Source organism: Orycteropus afer, unplaced genomic scaffold, assembly GCF_000298275.1.
Source record: "Orycteropus afer afer isolate SDZICR_OR568_19922 unplaced genomic scaffold, OryAfe1.0 scaffold00085, whole genome shotgun sequence".
Taxonomy (NCBI): domain Eukaryota; kingdom Metazoa; phylum Chordata; class Mammalia; order Tubulidentata; family Orycteropodidae; genus Orycteropus; species Orycteropus afer.
Window position 1 is genome coordinate 8,337,418 of NW_006921672.1, and position 12,123 is coordinate 8,349,540.

Genomic DNA, 12,123 nt, shown 5'->3' on the forward strand with positions numbered 1-12,123 from the left:
CTCAAAGGCCCTGTTGAAGGAAAGTTGGTTATTGAGCCCTGACAGAAAATAGACTTGAACCCTGTCCTCCAAAAGCTTTCAGACTAGTGGAATAGATACATAAATAATTTCACTACAGTATGATGAGTGCATGACAGAAATGTATTCACCATGCTGCAGGCCATAGAGAGGAGAAAGTAAACAAATCCCTTGGGAACTGGAATGTACTGAGGAAGGGATATTTGAACTAGAGCTTAATGAGTGGATAAAATGGGAGAAGGTAATCCAGGCAGAGGGAGAGCACCACTTGTGTAAAAGCATGTAGTTGTAAAAGTGCATGGAATGTTCAAATGGAACACAAATAGTTTAGTGTGGCTGGAGTCAGAGTTTAAGGAAGAGAGAAGGGGTGGTGGCAGAGATAAGGGGGACCACTCCTGTTACCATTTTAATTTTTTAAATCAGTAGTTTATTCATCTGTTCCCTTTCCCTGTTTCCTTTTATTGAACACTTTCATAGTACCCTGAATTGTTCTTTTATAACACTTTTCTCACTTTGAACTTGTTTTCCTCAATATTCGTCTTTCATGTTAGAGAGTCAGCAGATACAATCTAAGGTTAATAAATCAAGAACTAAATATAAGATGATTTTTTCATATGATAGTAACAAGTACACAAATTTTAAAAAACTGTTGATACAGCTGTGTTAGGAAAGTAGGACTAGGTTATGGGGTGGAGGGGCTTGAGATGAGACTCATTTTCTTTTTGTATTCTGTTAGGAGTTCTGGTAACATAGTGGCTAAGACACTTGCCTGCTAACCAGACGGCTGGCGGTTCAAACCCACCAGCCACTCCTCGGAAGGAAGGTCGGGCAATCTTTTCCGTAGTGATACTGCCTTGGAAACCCAAGGAGGGGTCGCTATGAGTCGGGTTTGACTCGACGGCACATAACAACAACACAACAACAACTGTTCAAATATGTTTTCATGTGCATATGTTGTGTTTTTAAATTTTAAATAAAACATAGAGTAAAGTGCATTGATCCTAAGTGTATACAGTTCAGTGCCTTTTTACACATGTAAATATTAGTATAATAACCTCCCATATCAAAATATAAAATATTTCCAGCACCCCAGAAGATTCTGTCCTACCCTTTCCCAGACAATTCTGCCCCCCAGTGATTAACCACTATTCTGATTTCATTTCCTTTTGCATATTTTTCACTTCATTTTCATGAAACCATACAGTGTGTACTTTTTTAAAACTTTTAAATGATGGTATAATATACTTAAAGTATAATATACTTAAAAAGTACATTGATCTTAATTTTTAGCTCAATGAATATGTATATATATATATAGAGAGAGAGAGAGAGAAACTCATGCCATTGAGCCGATTCTGACTCATAGCAACCCCCATTGGGTTTCCAAAGCAGTAAATCTTTACAGAAGTAGATTGCCCAGTCTTCCTTCTGCAGAGTGGCTGGCAGGTTTGAACTGCCAACCTTCTGGTTGGCAGTCAAATGCTTTAGGCACTATGCCGCCAGAGCTCCTATTAATATATATATATGTAAAAATATGTATCTAGATAGATAGATAGATACTGTATAACCACAACCTACATCAATATCTAGAACATTTCCAATATCCCAGAAGATCCCCTCATGCCCCTTCCCAATTGATACTGTCCCCACTAAGATAAATACCACTTTTGGCTTCTAACACCATTGCATAGTTTTGCTTATTCTTGAACTGAATATAAATGGATCATGGCAGCCATCGAGGGCACTGTTCAGATGTCCTTTAAGAGAATCTGCTGTAGAGAGCATTGTTGACTAAGAACCACCAGCTGCCACCCCTTTAAATCTTACTTCCCAAAACAAAGCTTCCCCAGGCTTCCTCTCAGCCAAAGGCTAAGCATGGCAGGGGTAATAGACCTTGCCATCCCTGCCTGACAGGGACTCCTTTCATAGGCAACTTTGGTTTGGAGAATCCCCATCATCTTGGCTGAGACTTTCTCAGAATTGTGCTGCAATCTGAGGCTCTTCCTACTAGATCTTTCCTTCCTTCTCTTTCACATGTTTCAGACCTGTATCATAGTCTGAAGGCTCTCCCTGCCTACTGCTACTTCCTGCTTTATTTTTCACAGGCCTTTCCCCCAATAAGTCTCTGTACATCTAATTCCATCTTGCCATCTGCTTATCAGAGGACTCAAATATTAATATATTATTTTGTATCTGGCTCAGTATTATGTCTTAAGAGTCATCCATTGCTGTGCATAGCATTAACTTATTTCCTTTTATTGTTAAGTTGTATGTTGGCGTGATGATTAAAGTTGCATGTCAACTTGGCTGGGCCATGATTCTCAGTGGTTTGGCAGTTATGATGTAGTCTTCCCCTATGATGAGGTCTGGTAAAATGTAATCACCTCTATGATGAGATCTGAAGCAGCCAGTCAGCTGAAATGAAGTCTCCTTGGGGGTGTGGCCTGCTCCCAATATATATGGACATTCTGGCAAAGCTTTCTGATGGATCTGAATCCTGCCTCGAGCTCATCATCATCTAACCTCCAGGTCTTTGGAGTTGAACCAGCAGCCTTGCCGTATTGCCTGCCAATTTTGGGATTGTTGCCTTTGTGGCCTGTGAGCCAGAAGCCTGCCATCTTACCTGCCAATCTTGGATTCATCAGCCTCCACAGCCAGCAGCCTACTGCACTGCCTGCCAATCTTATATTTGTCAGCCCCTGCAGCTATGTAAGTCAAGAGAAGCCTCCAGCTGACCAGAGGACTTGCCAGCCTCTACAACCTCGTGAGACCCTTTCTTGAGATAAATCTCTGTCTCTACACACACACACATACACACACACAGAGAGAGAGAGAGAGAGACACGTTTCACTGGTTTTACTTCTCTAGAGAACCCAGCTTGACAATTGGTAAATGAATATAATACAGTGTGTGTATCCATCCTAATGTTATTGGACAGTTGAATAGTTTCAGTTCGGGGCTTTTAAAAATAAAGTTCCTGTTACATGTTTTTATATCCATGTCTTTTGGTAAATACATGCATTCATTCTTCTTGGATATATACCTAAGATGAGAATTCCAGGTCATTGGCGTATGTTTAGATTTAGTAGCTACCATCAGTCTTCCAAAGTGGTTGACCAATATACACTCCCAACAGCACTATATATGAGTTCCTTTTGCATGTAATAGTTTTTTAAAATTAAAGAAGAAAACATAGTTCAGAAGATATGAAACTAATCTATGGTACATCATCCTAGTTTACTTTTTTAATTACTATTGTAAAAAGAGGAAAAATGTTAACTCAGCCCACATTGTTAACAGTGGTCATATTGGAGGGAGAAGTGTAGGTCATAGCATTTACCTTCTACTTTGAGAAATGTTTGAAACGCTTTACAATAAGCATACATTTATCTTACTTTTAATTGCATTTTCTTTTTCAAAAAATAAAAAAGAATTAAAAGGCTTATGATGAAAAACATCAGTCCCCACCCCCATTCCTCTCCACCCCTTAGTCCTATGTCTCCTTTAATTGCTTTCTAGCTATGAAAGACATGTTGGAATCTCTTATCTACTGCCTCATTCTTTTTATCCTTGTGGGTTTATAACTTTTTTTTTTTTTTATCACTTTACTGCCATTTAGTGGGGTTTCAAAAGAAAGTGGAAATTAATATGATCAGTCTGCCACTTTAATCAGAAGTCCATGAGTAAAATCCAGGCTGATTTTGGATATTATCATGTAGGGAATGGGATGCATCAAAGGATAAGAAGATGCTTATTTTCAAGAGATCATGCTGATGACACCGTGGTGGTGGTGAGGCTGGACTAGAAGGAGGGGAGAACCTAGAGACTAGAGGAAGAATGGTGGAAAGCCTTGTGTAGTTAGGAGGTAGGCTTCTCAGCCAGCTGTAGCAGGATGGAGAGAGCAACATAGAGGGCACAGAGGGATTGTGTCTCAGAGTCACAGCCCATGTCATGGGGATTGCTGTACTGCTCGCTACAGTTCTCCAGGGCACTCTCCACCTAAAAGGAAACATACCAGACTAGAAGCTGGGAACAAGGAAATATACCAGAAACACCAAATACCTGACAATACTCCTTCCTCCTGAGCCCATAGCAGGCACAGTAGTCAATCATGGCACTTTTTTCTGCAGTGCCTAGAGTGCCTCATACTCTTTCAACATAGTGGTGGCACTCAAGATGGTACCAACTGCCATACTGGGACTAACAATTTTCCACACCTCTCTTCTGCATAGAGAGTCTAAAGAGCCCATCCCAAATTCTTATGGCAACTGTGTGTCCAGAGAATTGCCATTAACCAGCTGCATGAATGTGAGCTGGCAGAGAACTCTTAAGTAGGAAAAGATTGTGCCCTGGGGCTTCTGGGTCCCTTAAAAACATAGGCATCCACTTCCACTATGACCCTTACCCTCATCCCAAACTGTCTTACCTGTCCCAGCAAGGACAGTATGCCCTTCTCCAGACCCTCAAGCACCAGCTGCTGATATTCTTCGGGCAGCTCTATGGACAAAGAAGAGGTTTGTTGGCAGAGAAGGGCATGGTGGGACAGGTGTCCAGTATCTGATCAGGCCTCAGACCAGCATCAGAAGGCTGTTTTTGCCAGGTATGGGAAGGGGATGGAGGGAAAATCACTAGATAATAGGAATTTATTAACTTGCGTGAAGGGAAAGGCAATACACAATAAAGGTCAAGTCAGCACAACATGCCCAAGGCAACGGAAGACACTGGGAGGTATGCAAGAGTAAAAAGCAGCTGTGGTGAATACTATTATATACACAATCCTACAATAACAGTAATAATAAGCAGTAATTTACAAGTGAATGCCTAGGTAGATATGTAAGCTGAACAGGAGTGGGATGGTGTATGTGAGTACACCCATGACCATACATAGGTTTCGCAGGGGATATTTCTACATACGTATCTGTATGTGCTGAAAATACATCCAGGTTTATATAGGGGCAAAGTTATGCAAACCTCTTAGCCATAACCAAACACCTTAAGGGCTTGAGGGCTGAGAACCATAGTCTTAGGGGACATTTAGGTCGACTGGCATAACATAATCCATAAAGACAATGTTCTACATCCTACTTTCGTGAGTAGAGACTGGGGTATTAGAAGCTTGAGAGCAGCCATCTGGGGTACAACTATTGGTCTTTTCCCATCTGGAGCAAAGAAGAGTGAAGAAAATCAAAGACTTGAGGAAACAATTAGTCCATGCAAACCACAGCCTCCACTAGCCTGAGACCAGAACTAAATGGTGCCAGGCTACCACTACCAACCACTCTGATCAAGATCACAATAGAAGATCCTGGACAGAGTGGGAGAAAAATATAGAACAAAAATTATATTTTAAAAAAAGGAATACCACGCTTAATAGTCAGAGACAATGGTCATTAGACATTTCAAACCTGGAACTGAACCCATTCCCAGAAATCACCTTTCAGGGACAAACCTATAAAGTGAACAGTAACGCCCATGAGGAACATGCACTTCAAAACATTCAACTATATGAAACCAAAAGGGCATTTGCCCAGAAACAAAGTTCAGAGAGCAAGAAGGGGGAGAAAAGATGGACAAATGGAAATGGGGACCCCAGGGAGGAAGTGGTCAGAGTGCTTCCACAGTGAGAGGATTGCAACTAATGGTACAAAATAAAATATGTATCAATTGTTGAATAGGAAACTAATTTTCTCTGTAAACTTTCACCCAACTTACAATAAAATGTTCCAGAAGAGGAGGAGGAGGTTCCATAGAGCCTCTGGGAGTGCTAGATGAGTTATTCCAAAGGAGCTCTGGTGAGACTCTTACTCCCTCTTAACCTTAGTAAAAGGTCATAGGCTGTGCCAAGGCAGTCTCTCGATGCCTAACCTGCGGAAGACTGCTTGTCTCTGAAATGTGAAAGCCTATCCCTCACAAAGGAGCTCTGGTGGCATAGTGCCTAAAGCATTTGACTGCTAACTAGAAGGCTGGTTGTTCAAACCCACCAGCTACTCCTCAGAAGGAAGATTGGGCAATCTACTTTCATAGTGATACTGCCTTGGAAACCCAGGGAGGGGTTGCTATGAATCAGATCCAACTCGATGGTGGTGAGGTTTGGTTTTTGTCTGGATTCCTCACAAAGTGTAAACAGTAATGAGCACTCTTTTCCGAAGATTTGATTCCCCACAGGCTCCTCTTTCAGCATGACCTCCACCCAAACATATAGCTAGACCCCTCCTCACCCATCAAGGCATCCAGGAGTTCCTGAATAGCTTCTGCACGTGCCTCTACCAAGATCCCAGCATCGTTAAAAAGGCTGGCTATGAGAGGACTTGCTGGGTCCTCCGTCTGCAGTTCACCGGAGATCACAACCTCGGACACCTGGGGCCAGGAGATGGGGCAAATGAGCACCAGTTCCATTGTAGCAGATTGTCCTTCCCACTGGCTCCTCCCACTCTCCGATCCGATTCTTTCTTTAGGCCCTTAATCTTTCCTCCAGATCCTCCAGGTGGTCATTGCTGAGGAAGTTAGTGAGGCAGTTTCGCATGTCTGTTCGCTCCTCCTTAGTCAGATCCTGGAGGCCATCCATCAAGTCCTGCACCTTTTCCTTCATGTTTCTGAGATCTTCCAAACTCAGAGCTCTCTCTGTACAGGCAACAGTGAAGGACCCAACCCACCCACCCTGAGTCTCCATTCTCACCACTCCTCTAGACCTCATCCTTTGCTCTGGAGACCACCTCTCAATGTCTTCCCTTCTTCCAGTCTTTCCCTGGTAAAATGAACCATCCTTCCTCCCAAGCACCCACCATCATAGCTTCCTGCTGTCCCCACTTTCATCTCTCCAGTTCACCCCCGTTTTCAACCCCAAAGTGTTCTCCACCTCAAGGAAATCAAGACTTAGTTATTTATTCCTTGCCATTTAAAGTGCATTCCTTGAACCACACAGGATAGTGAGGATTTAGAAGAAGAGTTAGAGCAGTGATTGTGCATGAGAATCACCTGGGGGGACTTTATGAACAGTCTTAATGCCTAGGATATACTTCAGACCAAGTAAATCAAAGTTCTGGAACTGGGATTCAGATATCAATATTGTTAAAGTTCCCCAGGTGATTTCAACGTATAACCAAGTTTGAGAATTACTACCCTTTCTTCTCTACCTGTACCCAGTTGGCTGCGTCCATTTGAGCTACAGTCCTAGGGCCAGGAGCTTGGCCACCCTTAACACAGCTGGCTCCCATCCTTACCTCCAGAGGATGAATCACCATCAGTTTCTGCAAAGAGAAGAATAACCGTCTCAGAATTTACAGATCACCTCCAGCTCCCTCTGGACATTCTCTTCTCAGTGTTCATTCTTGGACTCTAAGCCCTCACTGCCCATTGCCAGGGAGCCTGTATCCTCATCGTTGCATGCATATGGCAGAGCACTGTGTTTGCATACACTTCCGACATCCTCCATCAGGCAACCATAGGATTCTGCCTATGCCAATGCTGGGGACTGGCCAGGTAATTCAAGTATGCTTCCTCAGTCAATAAGCTCCAGGTAAGCCCAAGACCCAGCACAACATCCAGCACAAAGCAAGTCAAATGTGTCCTGAGAGGACAACATACAATGGAGCCTTTTTTCCTGCCCTTACCACTGTTCCCGCCCTTAAGTGCCTCCTACCACGTTCTCAGCCCTAACAACGTCACAATTTTGAACCTTTATTATCCTCTTCTTAAAAGTAGCATCCTTGCCCATTCTGGAATGATGAATAGGAGGCCCAGCAGCTCACTCACCTTCTGGAAAGGATTTTTTTTTGTCATGGAAACAAATCTCTAAACCCAAAAAAATGAGACAAAGACCAGTTATCTCTCTGTAACTACCCTCTTTCCAATCCTACCCCAAACCCCATGCCCTGTTGCCATCAAAATTTTTAAATATACATTGGGGAGACTAAATCCTTACCTTCTAGGGAAGGACTGGTGTCATAGTGAGCAAATCCTGGGTCAGCGAGGTTGGAGCAAGGAGCCCAACTCCTACTTCCTAGTCCTGGACCCTCCCTCTTCCCTGGAACCCTCCCCACCTCCAAGCTCACCTGGCCCAGCTTAACGCACAGCCCGACTGAATCAACACCCACCCCGCTCATGTGTTCAGTGTCCCTCTGCCATTTTCCCCTACTAGGCCCTGCTTACCCAGTGTTGAGGTCTTTGTGTTGAGGACGAGCTGACTGATTCGATATCCCAAGACACACTGGGAGGGGATGGTCACCGATGTTTGATGCTAGGAGAAAGAAGCTCACATTGATAGATCCCTGTGTGCTTTACATAGTTATCTTGTCTGCTCTCCCAAGCAATCCTGTGAGTATTCTTACCCCACTTTACAGGTTTTCTCTGGAAGGCTCAGAGAGGGCAAGTAGGTGATCTATTCCCACAACTAAAAACAGTGGCAGAGCTGAGACTGCCTCCAAAATTATCTGACTCCACTGTTCATTCAACAAATGTTCGTGGACCTGCTTTGTATCATTATAGTCCTCCTACCACTTAGCAGGGAGGCAGACATGAACAAGCAAAAACACCTGTGTAATTATAAACAGCAGGAAGTGCTATGAAGAAAACAAAAAGCAGGCATCAGTAGAGTGGAGGGGGAGAGACTTAATCAGCAATGCCACACACACTTTCTTGAGGCAAGAAGAGAAAAAGAGGACCAAGGAGAGGCCAAAGCTGCCCAGGAAAGTCTGAGAGAAAAGCTGAAGAACCTGGAGTCTGGGCTGCCATGCCCCGACCTGCAGCAGGTGGGCTAGGACTGGGTCTCCTTCCATCCCTGCCTCCCAGAATCCTAACCTTGTGCTTAAAGCTGAGTTTGCTCCAATCTATCAGGCTCAAAAATGTAAACTGCTGCTCATTCTTTAGGGTGGCCTCCTGTGCCGTCACCAGAGCTTCTGTTACCAGATACAGGTTTTCTTTCCTGTCACCAATTGACTTGATGGTTGGGGGTAGTTTCTTCTTCAGCTTCCTGGAGAGGAGTGAAAAGGGGTGAGAGTTCAGGACCTCAGGGGCCCCACCTCCCAGTGATGCTTCTCCCTCTCCATCAGCTAGTTCCTGTTGGGCAGTGTTTCTGAGGCTGGAAAACCAAAGAATTCAGCACCCCACTATTCTCTTTACCCACTTTAAGGGGGAGAGGAAGGGGCGTGGAAAGGCACTAACTAGTGTGTGGAAGATCTCACTGTGTGAGATGCTTCACACTTCATTTAACCCTTACCACACCCCTATGCTGTAGCACAAGTACATCCATTTTTCATATGAGGAAATTGAGGATTAGAGACATGTTATGGATGGTCCCCAGTCTTATGAGTCCAAAGTGTGTGCCCTTCCTAGGACACAGAGGTAGACATCTGCCCAGCCTGAGACACTCCCTTCCCATGGTTCCTTGGGGCCTGGCTGCATGGTCTGCCCTTGGGCTCCATGAGGCACCTCTGATTCCATAAGGAAATTCATTTTGTGACTTAAAACAGCCTGGTGGGCTTCTTTTATTTGCAAACAAAAGATCCTAAAGAAAGACATACATCTCTGTACCTTGATGACAAACAAAAACCATACAACTCATAGTAAATACTCCCCCACAGGGTTTCCAAGGCTGTAATCTTTACAGAAGCAGATTGCCACATCTTTTCCTCCTGAGAAGCAGCTGAGATTCAACCCACAGAACTCTCGGTTAGCAACCAAGCATTTAACCACTGTGCCACCAGGGCTTCTTCCTTAATGACCTCCTCCTACCTATTCAGTACCTAACAGAACATGGAAGTTATCAAACAATATCATTTTAATAACACATGCAAGTAAAATTTTGCTGAACATAATTCAAAAATGGTTAAAACAGTACATCAACAGAGAATTGCCAGAAATTCCAGCTGGATTCAGAAGAGGATGTGGAAGAAGGGATATCATTGCTGATGTCAGATGGATCTTGGCTGAATGCAGAGAATACCAGAAAGATGTTTACCAGTATTTTATTGACTATACAAAGGCATTTGACTGTGTAGAGCATAAAAAATTATAGGTCACATTGCAAAGAATGGCAATTCCAGAACACATAATTGTACTCCTGTAGAAGCTGTACATAGACCAAGAGGCAGTCATTGGAACAGAACAAAGGGATACTGCACGGTTTAAAATCAGGAAAGGTATGTGCCAGGTTTGTAACCTTTCACCACATTTATTCAATCTACATGCTGAGCAGATAATCCAAGAACCTGAACTATATGAAGAAGAACACAGCATCAGGATTGGAGGAAGACTTATTAACAACCTGCAATATGCAAATGGCACAACCTTGCTTGCTGAAAGTGAAGAAGACTTGAAGCACTTATTTATGAAGATCAAAGACTATAGACTTCAGTATACATTACACCTCACCATAAAGAAAACAAAAATTCTCACAATTGGACTAGTAAACATAAAAAATGGAGAAAAGATTGAAGTTGTCATGGATTTCATTTTACTTGGATTCATAATCATGCTTCCATGCTGCCCATGGAAGCAGGAGTCAAGAAATCAAACAATGTATTGCATTGGACAAGTCTGCTGCAAAAGAACTCTTTAAAGTGAAGAGGAAAGATGTCACTCTGAAGACTAAGTTGCACCTGACCCAAGCCATGGTATTATCAATCACCTGATATGTATGTGAAGGCTGGACAATGAGTAAGAAAGACTAAAGAAAAATTGATGTATTTGAATTATAGTGTTAGTGAAGAATATTGAATATACCCCTAGACTCTCAGAAGAACAAACAAATCTATCTTGGAAGAAATACAGCTAGACTGCTCCTTAGAAGCGAGGATGGCAAAACTTTGTCTCACGTACTTTGGACATGTTATCAGGAGGGACCATTCCCTGAAGGAGGACATCATGCTTGGCAAAGTTGAGGGTCAACAGAAAAGAGGAAGACCTTCAATGAGATGGATCAACACAGAGGCTGCAACAATGGGCTCAAACATAGCAACAATTGTGAGGATGGTGCAGGACCAGGCAGGGTTTCATTCTGTGGTACATAGGGTTGTTATGAGTCAGAAGCGACTCGATAGTACCTAACAACACATACACACACTCTCTCACCCTGGAAACTGCAGACATCTAGGAAAAAACTAAGCTTCCCAAGAAAAACTCAGAAGATCCCTTCCCAGCAACACTGTGGGTGGAAAGAGGTCATTTAAGGGACTAGTAAATTTTCAGTGCAAGCCTTTCAGGTTTTTAATTAAAAATGAAAAACAAGAGGGACTTCTGGTAAGATGAAGGAATAGGCAGACAAGTGACACAGACCCTCTTCAACAGAGAAAAGAAAAACCAGTTGGCAGAGATACAGAAGATAATCCTGGAACCCTGAGCTTTGAAAGGAACTATACAGAAGTGGATTAGGCACCAACTAGTAGAAAAACCTGAACAAAAACAATGAGTACAGAGATAGTTGGAGTTGTGGACTGTCAGCTACTCTGATAAGACCAACAGCCTGAATATTTCCAAGTGGTGTGGGGACCTGAGAATTGACCTAAAGACCAGTCCCAGTCACCAAGGGCTACAGGGACAACTGCTCTGGTGGCCTATGACTAGGAAGGGAAACAGCCAGGAGGGAGACAGCCTGAGCTGTGGACTTCCTGCTGTCCGGAGGGTGCAGCCATTTTGATTGCTTACACGTGGCAGCCATTTTGGATATTTAAAGTGACTGAGGGCACAGCCATTTTGAATGTTTACAAGTGGCAACCATTTTGGATTTTAAAGTGATAACATTCTCATTTGGATTCCAGGGACCTAAGAACAGGCTCTCTTTGCCAGGGTCAGCAAGGACATATGAGAGGCTGACAAAGGAAAGGAGACAGGTGGTGAGTGTATAAGTGCTCTTAACTAGTGAATAGAGGAGCACAGCCCAGTACCCTGCCTATATAGATAACATACAAACAAAACAAAATGAAAATTGTGGGCAAGTCACTCCAACAGATAATCACAAATTAAATATAAAAACAAAAACGTCACAATGCCTCAGAGACAACAGAGCATCACAGTCCACACCAAGAAGCAAGATAAAGCAGGAGAAACAAGGGACCAAGAAAAAAAACCAAAACACATCCCTGAGGAAGATGCAGCCTTGGAACTCCCTGA

At 43.2% G+C, this 12,123-nt stretch overlaps 1 protein-coding gene across 1 annotated transcript in view; it reads right to left on the reverse strand.

The window, feature by feature from the left end:
• Positions 1-3,876: 3,876 nt before the first annotated feature.
• Positions 3,877-12,123, reverse strand: part of GSDMB (gasdermin B) — a 17,659-nt gene continuing 9,412 nt past the window's right edge. Inside the window, exons 3-6 of the mRNA XM_042781107.1 lie at positions 8,815-8,986; positions 6,237-6,375; positions 4,445-4,515; positions 3,877-4,017 (exon numbers count right to left, since the gene is read on the reverse strand). Of these exons, the coding sequence (XP_042637041.1) occupies positions 3,877-4,017; positions 4,445-4,515; positions 6,237-6,375; positions 8,815-8,986 (523 nt within the window). The remainder of the gene's footprint in view (positions 4,018-4,444; positions 4,516-6,236; positions 6,376-8,814; positions 8,987-12,123) is intronic.